General features: G+C 33.7%; 2 protein-coding genes and 1 pseudogene across 2 annotated transcripts; 1 reads left to right on the forward strand and 2 right to left on the reverse strand.

The window, feature by feature from the left end:
- Positions 1 to 1,507: 1,507 nt before the first annotated feature.
- LOC129891717 (F-box protein CPR1-like) lies at positions 1,508 to 11,068 on the reverse strand. Its single transcript, XM_055967171.1, has 8 exons — positions 9,550 to 11,068; positions 9,340 to 9,430; positions 5,759 to 5,821; positions 5,615 to 5,678; positions 2,487 to 2,670; positions 2,043 to 2,295; positions 1,759 to 1,944; positions 1,508 to 1,669 (listed from the first exon to the last, which is right to left on the reverse strand). The coding sequence occupies exon 1, from the start codon at positions 10,981 to 10,983 to the stop codon at positions 9,583 to 9,585; it is 1,401 nt and encodes a 466-aa protein (XP_055823146.1). The 5' UTR covers positions 10,984 to 11,068; the 3' UTR covers positions 1,508 to 1,669; positions 1,759 to 1,944; positions 2,043 to 2,295; positions 2,487 to 2,670; positions 5,615 to 5,678; positions 5,759 to 5,821; positions 9,340 to 9,430; positions 9,550 to 9,582.
- Positions 11,069 to 14,251: 3,183 nt separating this feature from the next.
- On the reverse strand, positions 14,252 to 15,868 carry LOC129893287 (heavy metal-associated isoprenylated plant protein 28-like). The gene is made up of 3 exons (XM_055968796.1): positions 15,810 to 15,868; positions 15,648 to 15,723; positions 14,252 to 14,643 (listed from the first exon to the last, which is right to left on the reverse strand). The coding sequence occupies exons 1-3, from the start codon at positions 15,816 to 15,818 to the stop codon at positions 14,273 to 14,275; spliced, it is 456 nt and encodes a 151-aa protein (XP_055824771.1). The 5' UTR covers positions 15,819 to 15,868; the 3' UTR covers positions 14,252 to 14,272.
- A 1,633-nt stretch (positions 15,869 to 17,501) lies between these two features.
- On the forward strand, positions 17,502 to 18,854 carry LOC129891875 (F-box/kelch-repeat protein At3g06240-like; annotated as a pseudogene).
- The last annotated feature ends 405 nt before the right edge of the window (positions 18,855 to 19,259 follow it).

Here is a 19,259-nt window from a genome sequence, read left to right on the forward strand (position 1 = left end):
TTATAGAATAGTTAATGCACATCAGCTATTTATGGATAGAAGATTGAGATAAGGTATGATTGGCTTAACTGATGTGCATTAACTATTCTATAGCTAAAGTTATGTATCAGATACATAACTTATGTATCAGCAAAAGTGAAAAAATAATTGAAATCAACTTCGGTTTGAATTGATGCTCTGTTTTTTTCATTCGAGACGATGCTCTGTTTTTTGGCTTGAATCTTCATGAACATCACAGTTACTTTTTTAAACAAATTAATCTCATTAATTAGATCAGTGATTCAATTAAATAATCAATCAAAACTTACATTAAAATACTAACTATAAATAGCTGATATGCATTAAGTATTCTACATCTAAAGTTGATGTATCAGATACATAACTTATGTATCACCAAAACTGGAAAAAAAATTGAAATCAAATTTGATTTGAATTTATGCTCTGTTTTTTGGCTTGAATCTTTACGTACACGACCGTTATTTTTTTAACCAAATTAGTCCTATTAATTAGATCAGTAATTGATTTAAAGAACCAATCATACCTTATATTAAGATACTATCCATAAATAGATGATCTTCATTAATTACTCTATAGATAATTGATGTATCAGATACATCACTAATGTATCAGAACAGTTGGAAAAAAAGGGGATATCGGGTAATTTTGGTACAATGAAGAATGTATAGTAATTAGACTTTTCCATTATGGGATTTAGATAAAGTTTACTAAATAAAATATGCAAGAAAATTAATAATTTAAGCTACGGCTCTGAGGAGTGTATGTATAACAATAATAATAATTAAAAAAAAATTAACTTATTAATTTTGATGCAATAAACAGTAACCATATATGTATGGTAAGTAAAGTGACCGATTTTGCTCTTAAACTGTTCCTTTATATTTTGTTCCATTTCTTCTTTTCTACATATTGGTTTTGTTACTAATTTACTCCTGAATAATCAATAATTATAGATTAGACGAGATCTGAAAAAATCATTCTTTACTATTCATTGTAAAAGTTGCCAAGAGATGTTAATTCCTCAATGTCTTTGGTACAGCAGAGAATAATCAAATGCTAACCTTGGTGAAAGGTACACACTTTTTTTGCGAGGAAATAAGATTTCTTACTCTCTTACAATTTAAATTAAAGAAAATGATCTTTCAGACCTCTTGTAAAAGAGACGTAACACTAAAAAAAACTTTGTAAAGAGCTAAAAAATCATTTCTCCGCACACTTTCTATATGATACACATAAGTTACAACAATATGATTTAAAAGAGTGTGAGGTATGCTTTCTGAAACTATAGCTACAAAACCAATTCACTTCTATTTTAGTGGCTGAACTGGTCTTGGTCTAGCATTGGTTTCAGATTCCTGTGATAAACAACAAAAAGGAGGGGGGGGGGGGGGGAAGAAGTCAAGAAAACAGTATCTTTATTGAAGAAGAAAAAGATGTCCAGAAAACAGTATCTTGAGTTTATAACTGAAGAGGGGGAATCAAGAAAGTCTTAAGTTTAATAAGAGTTGGATGCACATATATATAAAGAAATATTAACTATAATGGATAAAACATAATTAGGAAACATAATTATAAACTTATTGCTGAAATTTAATTTGGCGGCAACTTGCTTCATGAACAGCATCTGGGATCAGTTTCATTTGGTTTTCACCTATAAAATTGAAAAGCAAAATCACTTCAAATGGAAATGGATGCATATTTCATTTTCATAAACAAAAATTAGCATGAATAGCTTATTACCTTTCTGTCACTAGTCCAGACAACATCTATGGTACTGTTAGGGAGCCAATATACCTAAAACAATAAAAGTTTGGACTTTGCTTTTTCCTATTATAAGAACCAATATCTGTTTTCCCTTTCTTTTGTTCAGAGCACTATTTCAGCCAAGCAAGGTATGAGCAGCATATGCTTGGTCACTTCCATCTCCTAAAAGTGTATGGTTTCAATGCAAATGTTGCAACAAAAGAATTTACAAAAATATATTTATCATAACCAAACACCAAGAAAGATATCTTTTTACGTACAAAGCAAGCAGTAGCGAATGTAGGGATGTTTTCCCTCGTATCTGAGCTAGCTCTTCCCAAGTCGACAAAGAGATAGATCAGACAACATTCAAGAAAAAAAATAATGTTTGACAAAGAATTGAAGTAGAAAGAACAAACGAATAGGAAAGAGTAAGAAAGCTCTTCTCTGTATTGGAGCAAAAATGTTCTGAGTGCAGGCATGAAAGGCATATCAGTGGAATAAAAACTTGGTTGTGGCTGATGGCATGAACAACTGAAATAAGCAAAGAAAAGTATGTCAAAAGGAAATAACAATATCACCCTTGTTGTACCATCAAGTTTCACTTATTATGTCGTTTACAATTGAACTACAAGTAGAAAGACCAAAATCATCTTATAAGACTGCCCCTCTCCTCCAACAGGGAAAACCACACATATAAGAATAAGCAGAACAGGCACATATACCATAACAGAAGTGTTGAGCAGGCGTAAACCAAAGTTTACTTGGCAGCAGAATCACTGCTGAACAAGCGGTTGTGCCAACGTCTAAGAGCTCGTTGATGGAATATCACTTGTTCAACAATGGTTGTGCTGTCAAGGGAACTATAGTGTAGCTTATGGTAGATCCAATGGTCACTCTTTCAGAATTCTGCAGGGAAAAAGATAAATCAGTTGGTTAATAATTAGATGTGTAGATTTTGTCTAAAGAGGAGAATGTTACCAGTAAAATAAGCAGTGATATAAAGCGACAAAATGCTGACGGATATAGGAAGTGACCAAGTAGGGTTCTCAAAGCCATTCGGTTACGTGGAGTCGAGGCTGTGATCCGAGGGCCTAAAGCGAGAAGTTAACTGAACTCTAATGGTTGATAAATAGTATAATTGTATTGTTTAGAAGACAAGATAGTCGTTGAGGTGTTTACTTACTAAGTAATAAAGCTGCATGGAAGCAATGGATACGTAGCTAACTAACAGGAAAGAAAACCAAAGGCTAAAATCCAAAATCTGATGAAGACGTGCCTTTTGTGGTACCATTACTGGAAAGTTGGAGCAGAAAGACGCTTGTGGGATAAGTCAGTGGTTGAGTATACCTATATCAGTGGGGTCCATACCTATAGCAGAAAGAAGCACATACAACATGCAATCCTCATGTCTACCTATGGAATAGAGATTTAACAGAAGACTAAACAAAGTGATAAGAGAAGGTGTCAAAGTGAAGACGTTAGTAGAAAATATAGGCTAAACAAAACGAACAAAGGGTAAGTAAAGTTATTGAAGGCTGGAAGAGGCATCATTGATCGATAGAGATGCAAATTTTCAGAAAATTAAAGATAAGCATGAGCTCAAGTCAGAATATTACAGAAAGGCAGGAACTCATACTACTAATTAACAATTTTCAAATTAGTTAGATGGCCCAAAGCTGAAGAGAAAAAATGATAAATAAACATGGCCAAGAAGTACATCCAAATCTGCACAACCTAACAACATCATCACACGAACAGAGCTAAGTTCAACATAATTTTTGATGTACAGGTAAGGTTGTTCGTGTTCTAAAAATATTTCATTCTCTTCAGGAAAAATGCAGTGCTCAGAATTAAGTAACAATAAAACAATGCCCATGAAGTAAATGGTTACCTGCGAGAACGTAATGCAGGAATTATGTAGATGCAGAATGCCTATCAAAGATCAGATAAAAAAAGGAATATGGGTTGATTCTCAGTATATCCATTAGTTCCCACACTACAGAGTCATTGACTTTATCAGAACATGCCATTCTATTTACCAATTCATCATCACTATCATAATAGAAGAGTTGCAGATTTTCTGGTTTCTTGTCACCAGGATACAAATCATTTATCAGATGGTACATTCATCCTTGAACTCTAAATGTATAGATACCACAATTTCTGTGCCAAGTCTGTATCGTAATGCACACCAAACGGTGTAAATGCAAATAACTTATGATATGTTCTAATGTATGTCCAAAAGTGCGTATTGTTTTCATGATTTCCTAAATATAGAGCACACAAATTAGTTGGCATTTGGTGTGAAATTATCTTTACCATACGACTGGCACAACAAAATTTACAATTCGAAACCTTTTTAAATAGTACATAGTTTGATCGTAGTTCAATATTCATAGCAGATCTTTATTTTGACAGTGACCTGGATACTCTACAAGGTAGAAGGAGTGAAAGAATAAGAACACATAATGGTATTAATTAAACATGAGACTATTCACTCTGTTTGTATTATTGTAGCCCATCATATCACAATGTATTGTAGTGTATTATTTTGCAGATACATTGTATCGTCGTTGTTGTGAATAATATTTTTCTTGTTTGGCTTGATTGTATCGTGTTGTACTGTAATTGGTAAGTTTACTAAAATACCCTAACCTATTGTATACAGTAAATTTATCACCAAATTCCCCCCCCCCCCCCCCAAAAAAAAAAGACAGCAAACTTCTGCTAATTTGTCACAAATTATGCTTTGCAAATACATTAAGTTATTAAAGTTATGCAAATACAAACAAAATTAATGAACTACGTACATGTAAAAATAAATCAAAATCAAAAATTAGCCACGCCTACCCATTTATAAAATATGGATCTAATCTACCAAATAAATAATTGAAATATATCAATATTGTTAAGTATGAAAGACGAAAATACTGCTAAGAGGGATTTTGACTATGTGAATCAAATTACAAAATTCCACATCTTTTTAATATATCAAGGAAAGCTACAATAATGTTTTGACTTAGGTTTACAAATTTAAAGAAAAAAATCAAACCCAAGCCAAAACCAAACATAATTATATTCATGCAGCTGACTATATGAACATAAACTACTAAACAGCACATGCTACATAGAATATCATCTGCTCCACTAAAAACAACAAGACATGCAACTCAAAACACAATTACAAAAATATTTTTGAAAAGATTCTTTTCTTTTGGGATCAAGTATATCATACATGGTCCAGAACTTATAGCAAAGTAGGCGTTTTTCAACAAGTCGTGTTATTAATTGTTAACTGGCCCAGGCACTCTTTACATCTATTATATTGTTTGCATGTTAAAGTTCATAAGAAATATACGTGATGAAAATAAAGAACTGCAAAAAAGGTTCTCCATAAAGTGAGATATAGTTAAAGCAGAAAAAGAACTTTAAAAATATGGTTATGAACAAAAAAAAAAGTAGCTATAATTTCAAAACAAGGGCAGACACCTGAGCAAATAACATAACTAACTATAAAGAAAGAATGAAAAACAGTACAAACGTAGGATATGGTATTTGGGTGGAGTTAAATAATATAGGGTAAAGGGTAAAATAGAATTATGAAATATTAAGTAAGGACATAATTTGAAAGAGAAATTAGGTAACGATGTGATCAAAAGAAATAGGTCGTTAGAATTATGAAATATTAAGTAAGGACATAATTTAAAAGGGCGCTTTTCATTGTTACGTAACGACAGATTTAGAAATACAATATAATATATTTTAAATAGAAATCAAAACAAACATTGTATTTATAATATATAATAGGATAAAATGGGCAACAACGATCCAAACAAGATGTAAAACAAACCTTTAGTAATGAATGACTGGCTTAGCTGTATTGAAGTTTTTATTACAAGCACCTGATGTTGAACCTAACATAAAAATATTTTTCACTGAGTATCAATGAATTTTGTAGATTTGGCTAAAGTTATGACAACTTTCAGTAACTTACCTTTCTCATAGATGGAATGAAGATTTCCTTTATCAAAAGCGGGAGACGGGGAAAGCTCAGTAACTGCGTATATATCAGGCAATGATCAGACAAGATGTTCAGAATAGTAACTGAAAATACATATTCATGCACAGGAAGAAATATGCATTTGCACAAAACGGTGAAACAGTGTGTGTGTTTTTTGAAAAAGGGTAACTGTAAAACGGTGAAACAGTGTGTTCTATCGAGAGTTCGATAAATTTTAGATCTGATGTGTTAACCTTTTTTTGAAGTAGAGCAAGAGTTTTTCATATTAAGAGTACGCTTTTCATTAGCCATCATAAGTTTATAGAGTTGATGGCACCTAACATTTCTATCATCGTCTTTCTTATCAGAGTTGGGGTGTTTGCTTGCTTGTCCAGCATCCATGGATATAAATTTGTTGCTCCCAATTTTTTTGTCGCTACAAGTGTTCTACCCTCCTTACTACTGTTGGGCCTGTTTCCCCTAACAATTTATAAAATTAGTAGTACTATTTATATGGAAAATCTTGGATAAATAATATATAAAGATAACTTTCAATGAACAAGGTTTTCGATCCAAAAAAACTTCAAAAATCATGCTACATACTTAGATAGCAAATCAAGATGAGAAGTGCATAGTTTATCCATTCAATCAAGCCAAAGCTTGATCAAGACTTTAGCCAAACACTTGATCTGCAAGTTCAACTCTTTCCTCTACTTCACCTTTTAACCCCGATGTCAGTAGAAACAGAACTAAACTACTGGGAAAATGAAAGTCAACCAAACTATCAGCAGATAAACTAAGTAGCAAGTCAGAATATAAATTTAAACCCTTAGGGGTCGTTTTGTAGCAGCATAGAGTTATGCAGGTATTAGTAACGTAGGGATTAGTTATGAGTGAATATATGTATTAGTTTATGCAAGTATTAGTTATTCCACCTTCTAATCTTCTATCCTGCATAAAATAATACATAGATTCCCTCATAACTTATACATGTATTAGTTATGCGGGCATTAACTTTATACATGAATAATTTACCTCCTAATCAGCTACCAAACACAGTATTACTTATGCAGAATTCAATATCTGCATAACTCACATCTAATCCAGCTACCAAGCGACACCTTAATTCAAATAGATTACAAATAATGGTGGTTTCTATGCCACCTGATAACATGATATGGAAAAACCATCAGGATGGACTGTTCTTAATAAATAGGGTGTACAACAGGGGGCTGACTGAAGTAACGGGGAGGTCAACAGGACCCTGGAAGTCTGTATGGAAGAGTGTGGCACCAATTAAGTTGAAATGCTTCACCTGGCTAGTAGTCAGAAGAGCTATAGCTTGTCTGACCCATGACGCTCATTATGTAAGGAGGCTTTAGAGACAAACAACCACCTTTTCCTACAGTGTAGAATTACAGCACAAGTGTGGGCATTATTCATCAATTTGGCTAAGGTGAACTGGTCTATGCCAGAGCATACTGCTAATCTTTTAAGTTGTTGAATTAGGAGAGGGGGGGGGGGGGTAGCAAGAGCCAGGAGATTTGGTGCAAAACAATACCTGCCTGTATTTGGTGGAACATTTTGAAGGAAAGAAATGAAAGGATTTTTGATGGCAAAAGAGAGCTTTATACAGACGATGTCGCATTATAAAGCAAATGGCCAGGCAGGCATGTTGATGAAACAGAGGCCTGAAGGAGGTAACAGTTGCTTCTGATATAAGAGAAATGTACAATTTACTACATACTAACGTTTTGTCTAATGGCCAAAAGCCCCATGATGTTTTCTGGGCTCCTCCTTCAAAGCCTCCTCCATCTTATTTATCGACTTAACTGAATTATACTAATTAGTTACCCTTTTCCAGAAACTTCTAGTTCTCTTTGAGTGTACGAGGAGGGCCGGTTATTCACCTAGACTTACTGAATTAGGAATTCCACCAAGTTCTTGAACACATGCTGATATGAAATTAATGCACTGTATTTGTCTTTTGAAAGAAGAAAAGAAAAGGGAAAGATCTCTATATCTTTACCCTCTCATTTTTTCATCTTAGAATCAAAGATCGACGATATCCCTTTCATTTTTTTATATCCCTCGCTTCTTAGATGCTCATCTTTCTAGGAATTTAATGGTCGTAGACTACCTACTTGTGGCTTTGTTGAAGAATTATTTACCCCTAGAAGTAGCAAGGACCTGCAACTCTCAAAGGGGTTACCAACCACCTGAATCACTATAGCAAACCCTCTCTTTACTTAATGAATAGCGTTCATTCTCTTTCAATAAACAAAATGAGAAATTGGGAGAAAGAAGAAAAGCTAAATATGGTAAATGGAAGCTGGGCAGGACACCACGGTCATCAAAAAAAAAGCTAAATATGGTGATGAAACCAGTGTTGGCATTTGCTACCTATATGCCATTGGACCCTATACCTCACTGACCAAAGACAGGTGCATTGTATTGGACTAAAATACGACCACTGTATACCTGTGTCATTGACAAATATTAGCCAGTCAAGTATACATATTGTTTTGTAGTAGATTTCTTGCAGAACGGGCAAAATCAAAATAATGCTAAAAGAGGAAATACCAGATAAAGAAACCAAACAGTTTCCTTTCTTGAAGCAAAAATACTTCAGCAAAGAGTTGTTGCATGAACTTTCTAGCTAGTACATCAACAGAATCCCTAACGCAACTGCATGTTAATGGCAACTGAAATTGAAATTTCAGCCAAGACGAAGACTAAACTCCTATCAGCAAGATGTAGAAGAGAAGAGGAAGATAAAGGAACCAGTGAAGATAAGCCAATAGCAACTTGTTGTAAGATCAACAACAAGAAAAAGACAAGAATGTGATCATGACAAATTGGCTAGAAACAGTAGTCAGTTAGATTGCAAACCACAATCCAAGACTATTCCACCATTCTTAATGCAAGAGTTTAGCACCCAAGAGCAAAAATATTGACGTGCGCTTTAATTTGAGTAATGACAGGCAACTGTTGGAACTGTGATTACGGTTTATTGGACTGAGTTGGGTTATGCCTATATCCCTAAAAGAACCGTTATGTTGCTGGGAAGAAAGAAGGACCACAAGGCATCTGAAGATAACCTAGAAGACTGTTCAAGCATGTACTGTTTGGGTCTTTTGGAGTAATAACAGCTATGCTACGGGAGCTACCCAAGGAAGAAACACAACAGATATCCTCTAACAAATCCAATTTCAGTAAATAGGCAGTGCAAAAGTTTTCTAGTATACTAAAGAAACCCAAAGTGCCAAGACTGAAGGAAACAGCAAAGCACCAGCCAATCATTCCCTGCTATAAGATCAACAAATTATAAAGAAACAAAAAACTCTACAGCGCATATGAAGAAACTAAGTTCTGTTCATAAAAGTGATTTTTGGCATTACTACTGAGGGTCGACATATCTGGATGGAAGCAGCAAGTCAATTTTTCAACTATAATCCAAGATGGATAGATAGAAAAACAAACAAACCATAGAAGTATCATGCAGCAAACATCCACCAGGAAAGTAATTAAGACAAGTATTTACAGTCTGCCTTTAATACAAAGAGTTTCAGTACCCTAGAGTATTAAATGTGCCATACACTTCTGGCTCATTGAAGTTTTGACCTTCCAATACATCAAAAGAGGTCTTCAGTGTCAGCCTGAACCCTGCAATACAATGTAATGTTTGCATGAAACTGAGAAGACTTTTAAGAGAAAATAAGTTCGCATATGCCTAAGGGATCAGCACCTAAACTTCAGTGAACTAACTTCAATCAAAAACTTACTGAGCTAGAGGACTTCAAGTGCAACATAGCTAACTAATTGGACAATGAAGGTTTTTTGACTTGCATGCTCTTCCTTCCTTTCTTCTGCAGCCATTTCCATTTCATTTTTGACACGTAAAGCAATCCACTTATGTGCAAAAGAGATGCAATCCGCATTTTATATTTAGATTTTTCCCTTGAGATCTTTCTTTTCCCATCTTTAGGCTCTCTCTTCCATAAATCGGATGACTCCTCACAAGCATCTCCAACATAACTATTTGTCCATCTATCAGGTAAAACAAGACTCTCTTTGTAATACGTAACATAACGCGGATTGTAACACCAATCATTTTTACAGTTACCAATGTCAACATCTTTAAACTTTTCAACTGTGTCATCAACTGAAACCAATAATCTTTGGTTACCTTTCCATAAGATTTCACCATTTTTCGTTATAGCCATTGGCTTCACGAAGTCATTAGCAATTTCAAGCTCAGTTGGAGCAGCGCTTCCACAATAAGGTGTCCAGAAAATGTCATAACGAAGAGGAATATTTTGTGCCAGGTAATAATTTTGGATGCTGAACTGTTTCACCCATGAGTCTGGTTCACCATACCCCCTCATCATCCAAATTTCAATAGGTTCACGTTTGTCATAATTATTATCAACCAAACAAAGAGATTCCTGTGACACGAAGAGGAACATTTCATCATAGCGTGCTCTTGACGCATTGGTTAAACTACTTGGCAATATCATATCTGAGAATGTCTCATCATGCATGTTGAACACCACAATCACCCTCCGAAATGTTAGTACCTCCAATTTGGAAGCAATCCAATAAGACGCTCCGTTCACAAACACCTGTGGTGTAGTGAAAATGAATACAAAAGACCCAGACACATGGGTAATGTCTTCCCAAACACCAGTACTTGACTTATAAAGATCAACACGAGGTGGAAACGAATGAATCATAGTGTGTACTATTCTTACCACCTTGTAGTCATTACAAACAGAATCAAACCCAAACCCCAATGTAGAACCAGAAGTATTACATTTATCACATAAATAAGCTGGTTCTGCGAGTTTTACCGTCTTTCTGATTGATAGATTACAGAAATAGAAATCGTTCAAGTTGTCGGCGTCAGCAAGACACAAAATCCCATTTAAACTACCCACTATACTAATGGAATCGTTACTAAATACAAAATCTACGTAGTTGTGATCCAACCTCTCATTGTTTCCGAACATAGCATACATATCTACTTTGGTGTTCTCAAAGTAATTTCGAATCAAGATGTGATCATCTTGTTTCCGATTCAGATGTATGGAGATGAAATTAGGGTTAGCAATAAGAGAATACCATGACTTGCAAACACTTGTGCATCGAAGAATTGATATGACTGGTAGTCTTGTGAAGATGTCAACCAACAATTCTTTAGGCAAATAATCCGACATTTCTCTCCGGCGACGGGTTTTTCGAGAGCTAAACAAACTAAGCTGACCCCTAAAACTGCTCCTAATTTCTTTCTGCACATTTATATCTCGATTATATTTCCAGTTTAACACTAGAACTTTGTTAAAGTACAATATGGTACTTTCGGGAGCAAAAAAAGTTCAGTTTTGCAATTTAGAGCACGTATATACTCTTAATATTGAAACTAGTACCAAAATATTCTTTGTTGATCTATTTGGCTACGTTAATCTTTGTGGTCCTTTATTATCATTATTAAAAACAGTTTTATTAGCTGAATTAATTAGACTTCTCATTTAATACGTGGCATTTATTGATTCATTGAAAAAAAATAATTAATCAAACTCAAACTCGATCCACCTATTAATTCATCCGACCCAACTAAAACACCAATTATATAAAGAAGCAAACTCGTGACTCTAAATCATTCTCAATCCATCTTGAAGATGTGATTTTAGGGAGGCGATATTACGATAAAAATCTCTATGAAAAACTTTGATACTATATTCCAATTGACCTCATACTCTTACAAGTGAAGAACTGGAGAAAGAGTTTGTTTGGATTGATTTTTTCATTTTTGACTTATAAACCAAAAGTCATAAATTAGAAATTCTCTAACTTATAAATTTTGGCTTATTGTTAGTATTTTAGCATAAAACTATGTGTTTGTAAGCATTTTTTTAACTTGTCCAAACACTCCAAAAGTGCTTAAAAGTTATTTTAGCTTAAAAATACTTAAAATAAGTCAATTCAAACAGGCTTTAAGCTTTTATTACGGAAAAGGGTCAAAACTACCCTTCAACTATTCGAAATAGAGTACATATACCCTTAAGTTATATTCTGCCTCAAAAATACCCTTCATATCATACTATTGGCTCACTTCTACCCCTCCACATAGGATCTCCACATAAGCACCTCACCCCATCAATTAAAAGACCTAAACCTATCCTTAACTCCCGTAGTTATGGTTTCCTTGATTTCCATAGTTATGGCTGCCACAATTAATTTGCAGCAATTTTAAGCAACTTCCGTAACAATTTGCGGCAGTCAGACACCCCTGCTTGTTGGCCTGGCTTTAGGAAGAACACTTCAGCTACTTCCAAGCTTCTATGATCACGTTGAACGCACGATTATATTGCTCTGCAGCTCATTCCAAGCCCATCTTCTTCCTAGAAAAGCATCTGCTTGATCAGGTAGCACATTTGCTTAATTGTCATTTTGGAAAATTAAACCTATCACCATTTGTTAGCTATATCTACTGGATGAAAACTATAGTTTAGCAAATTAAATAGCTAATTAATAGTTTGCTTATAAACTGCTGCAAATTAATTGTGACAGTCATAACTACGAGAGTCAAGAAAACCATAACTACGAGAGTCAAGGATGAGTTTGGGTCTTTTAATTGATGGGGTGGGGTAGTGTGCTTATGTGGAGAGCTTACGTGGCGTAAATTAATACACATGGGATGCCACATTTCATTCCCTCAAATGGAGGGGTAGAAGTGAGCCAATAGTATCACGTGGGATATTTTTGAGCCAATAGTATGACGTGAGGGGTATTTTTGAGTCAATAGTATGAAGGGAAGGGTATTTTTGAGCCAAAATATAGTTTAAGGGTATATGTGCTCTATTTCAAATAGTTAAAGGATAATTTTGGCCTTTTTCCATTTTTATTATTCTGTGTTTTATATGTTTTAGTCTTTTGGTTGCATTTGGTCCACTGTACTATAATGTTATCCCAAGTTAGCGTTTTTTTACGATGTATGACATTGAAATTCTATATTGTTTTCTCAAGTTAGAATTATTGTGATTACGATGGTTTGTTTTAGGACTTTTTTTCTATTTATTTCGTATTTTTTAAACCTTGTATATTGATTTCTTGATTTGGTGCGTGTGAAATAGGCATGTGTATGATGATTTTCTATTATGACATTTTTTAAATTTATTTTAGGTGCTTTATTTCATGTGAAGTAGGCATGTGTATACTGATTTTACTCCAGTTCTTACTTGAATAAAGATAATATACTCCAGCTTTTCACCGGTAAGAATATGAGGTCAATCGAGATAGAGTATTGAAGTTTTTCACCGAAATTTTATCGTAATATCGCTGCTCCAAAATCAGTTTCAAGGCGATTTGGGAATAATTTAGGTTATTAATGGGTTTGCCCCTTTAGAAAATGAAATTTTTAGTTGGATCGGCTGAATTAATGGGTGGATGCGGATTGGAGTTGGGTTTAATTAATTTTGGTTAATTATTCTTTCTTGCGAATAAGAATTTCAAGCATTAAATGAAAATTTTGATTAATTAAGCTAATGAGGCCGTCGGTAATAAAGAGATATAAAGTTGATACCAAAGGTATTATGTGACCAATAGTTCAATGGAGAATATTTTTATATCAATTTTAATATTTCAAAAATATTTTAGGTTCTTTTTAGAAATTGATGAAGTTATTCTAAGTTTGAACTTCAACTGCATGCCTAACTTCAAATATGTATGTCTGAAATTTTGAATCATCAACATTGAATTTAATTTTAATTTGTTTTCATATGCAAATCACTTTTCCAAACTTGCTACAATTGTGTTTTCAAATAATGCTTTTACTTTTCTCTGATCGGGTAGAATACTTGTAGATCATAACATTTGAGAAACTTAAATAAAAAATATTGACAACTTTAAAATTTAATTGAGCTACCAATTTTGATTTTTAATTTCTGAAGAATACCAGCAATATACATTTTTAAGGTTCATCATCAACTACTCAACTAGCAAGTAACCTCAAATATTCTCATCTCAAACAAATGGTCCAATTAGTTTTTCAATCAGCAATATTCAACTACGAAGAAGAATTAGCAATGAGGGAGAACATAAGATATTTTGGAAATTTGCCATAAATTGCTATGTTTTATATTTTTAAATAGTAGGGTGAAAATTGATTATTATAAGGATTTTTTAATGGTAGGATTCAGAAAAAAAATAAAAATAAAGAAGGTCAGTCTATCATAATTTTTTTTTATTGGACGATAAATCTAATAAAATATTTCTTGCTTCTCAATAATTATATCACAAGACTATATTGTCATTTTGCACAAGTAATTTGTGAAATGCGGAAGTCAAGATTAGCTAGCACTATTATCCATTAAGAATTTAAAGTAAATTATAAGATTACCTCCTTTTAAAAACATTACTTATAGAGCTTACACATTATGCACTTACACTTGATAATTGAATTTATATATAAGACACCCGAAAAAATAAAATATCAAACAACAACGTTCACATAATACTACAACCACGAGGATTCTCATCACTAAATGTATCACCAACACGACTACCAAATGTGTTCGAATTGCCCCTATAAAGACTATAGGCACGGCCATAGTTGTCGTAGCCGTGTTTGCGGTAGTTATAGGCAGAAGCCGGTGGTTCTCCGGAGTAATAAGTGGACGGACCACCGCAACCTTGTTGTTGATAATAATGATCAGTGACATAATTAGGATTATTTCTCATCTCGGGATTATGAGGAAATTGCCATATTTCAGCTCTTTTACCAGTTCTTCTCACTGTTTTGAGTATTTTTTTTTGATCGGCCCATCCTGTTACTGTCACCTTTTGCATGGCCATATCTATTTCTACATTATCAACACCTGAATTTGACGTAAAAAGAGCCACAAATAAATTAGATACTTAAATTAACAAACTAATTCAAATTTTGTCATTCTTTTTTGAGTCGTGCCAGCCGCGGCCGGGCTATTGGAGTCGTTACGGACGCTACTAAGAAAGTCTCGACCAAAAATCGATCCGAACCCACGATACCTAAAAAATCTGTGGGCTAACACAAACGAAAAACTGGAAAAATCTCCTAATTTTTGGTGCGTTGCTCCTAAAATGCTCCCCAAAGATTAAATATTAATTTTATATCGAGTTGCATTCACTTATTTATATTTTATAAAGTATTGTTTTATTCTTATATTTGCATGCTTTATTGAGTTGAGTTATTTGAGTATTCAGTTCATTGAGTATTCTATGAGTATGTTTCTTTTCAACTATTTTACATACCATACATGGAATGTACTGACGTCATTTGACGCTGCATCGTTTCATGATGCAGATTTGAGTACTCATGATCGCAAACTCTTCAGTAAGACTTCTATCCATCAGCAGTTGGTGAGACCCCCTCACTTTCGGAGCCCGTTTAATTTCTACTATATTTACAATGATTGTGTAAATTTTCATTTTATAATATAAGTTACCTAAATGATGACTATAAATTAATGGTTCATAAAAAGTGTGATTTGTAACTCAAAGAATGTTAAGATAAGTTACGAGCTATAACTTGTTGAAATACGAATATTGTTCATTAATATATCGTATAAAATATTTCGCATTGGTAATATATATATATATATATATATATCGCATATAAGCTAAATCATTCTCTTTCTAAGATAAGGTATGAAACAGAGTTACAATTATGAGTCACAACATAAACTTCAATAATTTTGGCTCAAATTTTATATTTATATTAAAAAAAATAAATAATATGAACAAATTACCTATTAAAAATTCGAAAAGCAAAAACAAAAATTGTGATTCAAAACCTATAAACTAAAAATCTTAATTCCATCTCGGTTTTGAGGAGGTATATTACCTTTAACTTTCTCGAGAGATTTCCTGACCTTGCTCTCACATCCGGCACAATCCATATGTACTCTCATCTCTGTCATCTGTACTCAACCAAAATTTGTTTATAATCCTTCGTTACGAATTAAAGATTAGACGAAAAAATAAAGATAGAGGAGATGGTAATTACCGTTGTCATCTTCAAGCTCTTGATGAACCTTAGATATGTTCTTCTCTTTTTTGGTTTGTTTAATTACAAAAATATAAAGCATGCAACATTTAGTATCCAACTTTGGCTTATAAAGACTTGAAATACGTTTGATAAATAATTATTTCATACCCCCCCCCCCCCACTCCGTTCCCCACTCATACTTAAAAAAATATATATATGTGTACCGACTTGTCTCTTCTATTGCCATCGCAGCAACAAAGGGTGCAAGTGGGAATATGATTGCTTGAGCTGTCACTTAACATGTAACGTAGGAATTAGGATATATTAATATGAATATAATTGCTTGAGCAATTAGAAAAGTTAAGTGCTTTGACTTTGATTAATATTGAAACAATATTGAATTAGGAGTTAAGATAATTATTTTTTAAGAATAGTGGAACAGAGTAATCAAAATACTCTATAATCTAGTACTTACACGAGATATTATAGGAAAGTGGACGGTTGAAGGCGTTAGCGTTGAGAAAGTGCATGTGGAACAGGCGTCGATTGCGATTTTAGCTTCCCCATTGTCGCACGTCTACGGTTTATGACGCGGGCGCTGCTGCAGCTTCAATAGCATGACTTCGATTACATAAGGTGTTAAATGGGTATAAATTTAGGTGGCGGACTAAAGAAGCGAGTGATTCAATTTGCCTAAAGATTACTTAAACTGAAATGAAATGGATCAAGATAGAAAAAACAATGAGTTATAACCTAATTTGTATTTTTTTGAAAATTAGATGTTGTCCCTGCATTCAATGAACTAAAACAAAAATACTTTTACAATGAAAAGAAAAAATAGTATTCGAATCCACATAATTCATGATGTGTTCTTAAGAAATTTAATCCTCTTACTGTATTCAAGGTTATGGATTGTTTCCTCAAACGATAAAACAGATAAACTATTAAAGAAGTAACGGTACCTCAAATTTCAATAATTTCACCGAACTCAAAAGTCAGCAATGAAATCATACAAAGACTCAACTTTGTTTGTAAAAAAATATATGCAAAAAGGGAGAAAATTCGACGCAGAAAACTAAGAGAAAACCTCTCTATTTATAACCATCAATGTGTGTGAACTCACCTATTTAGAACAGTCTCATCTGTTCAGAATATGCATAGAGTTTTTTGAAAAAAGAAATGTTTGTTCAGAAGGAACAAGTCCTTTCCAAATCCGCAAATTTCAAATAAATTCTGTTTCGCGAATTAATTAGTTAATTCTATTTTGCTAATTCTGCGAATCAATTAATTAATAAATAAATAATTCAACGGATTAATATTAAGAAAAAAGAAATTAATTAATGAGATTAATAAATAAATTTTATCTAAAAAAACTACTAATCAATCATCATTTGTCAAAGTCGAAGCCGAATTCAAAGCCGAACCAAGCAGGTGATGACGAAGACGACGCAAAGGATCAGCCCTAAAAAAGGTGTTTGCTAATATACAACAAAATTTTTCCTTATCTACCAATGACTTAGTTCTCCATATTTCTCAATTTTCATTTTCCATTTCACACCTTGCTTTAAACCGAAGATTAGAACTGTTTTGTATCTTCCCCGAGTGTACCACATTTGATTTAGAATTGGACAGCCACAGAGAGAATTAGAACTGTTTTGTATCTTCCCGAGAGTACCACATTGGACTTCCAAAAGGCCTTTTTTGTACTCAATGGGTAATTAAATCGAACCAAAAAACAGAATGAACAGTCACAACTCAGAAATAAAATCGAGAAGAGCGCTTGAAGAGAGATCTATTAGAGGATTTACCAGAAGAATTGATGATTGTCATCTTCACAAGACTAGCAATCAAGTCAATCCTTCGATGCACAAGTGTTTGCAAGTCATGATACTCTCTTATTACTAGCCCTAATTTTATATCCACACACCTCAACCAAACCAAAACATGAATCACATCATAATGCAATACCACTCTATAAAACCAGAAGAAGAAATATACGCTTTAATTTGTTCCGTGACAATGAGAATTTGGATCAACATGTCCACTTTGATTTGCCATTTGAGCGGACTAGATGTTACTTAAATATTGTGGGTAGTTGTAATGGAATTTTGTGTCACTCGAACGATAACGCCTATTACCCGAACCATTTCTATCTTTGGAACCCATCCATTAGAAAATCTATTAAACTCCCAATACCAATTTATACATTTAAGACACCCTATGCTCATACACATGGGTTTGGATTTGACTGTGTTACAAATGAATGCAAGGTGGTAACATTAGTAGAAACAACTTTTCGTCTAATGCCACATATAGAGTTTTATAAGCTAAGCACTGGTGTTTGGAAAGACATTAGTCATGTTGCTCTGTCTCATCAATTCTTTTGCTGTACACCGCCGGTATATCTGAATGGTGCTTCCCATTGGATTGCTTCCAAGTGGGAAGAATTAGAAGAACCAACTCGGAATAACACGATTGTTTTGTTTGACTTGCATGATGAGACATTCTTAAAGATGATATAGCCAAGTAGTTTAACTAATGAGGTACGACTACATTGTGATGAGATGTTCCTATTTGTATTAGAGGAATCACTTTGTTTGATTGATAATAACTATGACCAAAGTAAAACCTATTGATAGTTGGATGATGAGAGAGTATGGTACAGCAGATTCATGGGTGAAACAGTTCAGCATTAGTTCTCATCACTTTACACGAAATTATATTCCTCCTCACGATGATAATTTCTTGACAGATTATAATGGAAGGTCTGGTCCAGATGAGCTTGTGGTTACTCATGACTTGGTGAAGCCAATGACTATAAGGAAAAATGGTGAAATCACATGGAAAGCGAACCGTAGATTACTGGTTTCAGTTGATCATATCATGTAGTTGGAAAGTTTAAAGATGTTGGCATTGGTAACTCTACAAATGTTTGGTGTCATATTCCGCGTCATGTTAATTTTTACAAAGCGAGCCTAGTTTTAATTACCTGATAAATGGACAAATAATCGTGTTGGAGATGCTTGCGAGGAGTCATTTACGTGTCAGAAGGTTGTAAATTAGCTAGGTTGCACTTGATTTATTGCCTGTGGCTATGTTTTAGCTTTTGGTAAATGTATGACAAGAGTTAATAGTGGAGTTGATTACTTCAGTTCTGCATATTCTATATATGAAACAGCAACAAACTTATATTAAAGGTTTATTTGTGCATATTATTCTTGATTTCCTTTAGCCGTGTAAGTTCTTGATTGAAGAAAGTGCACTAAAGTTTTGGTGCTGATCCCTTAGAGATATGACTACTTATTTTTGCTTAAAATCTTCTCAATTTCATGCAAATATTGCATTGTGTTGCAGCGATCAGCTAACACAATGACACTGTAGACCTCTTTTGATGTTTGGAAGGTTAAGTTTCCACGAATCAAAAGAGTGGTAGTTGTTTTTGTTTTTGGATAATCACAGTGTTCCGAC

Source organism: Solanum dulcamara, chromosome 6, assembly GCF_947179165.1.
Source record: "Solanum dulcamara chromosome 6, daSolDulc1.2, whole genome shotgun sequence".
Classification (NCBI taxonomy): domain Eukaryota; kingdom Viridiplantae; phylum Streptophyta; class Magnoliopsida; order Solanales; family Solanaceae; genus Solanum; species Solanum dulcamara.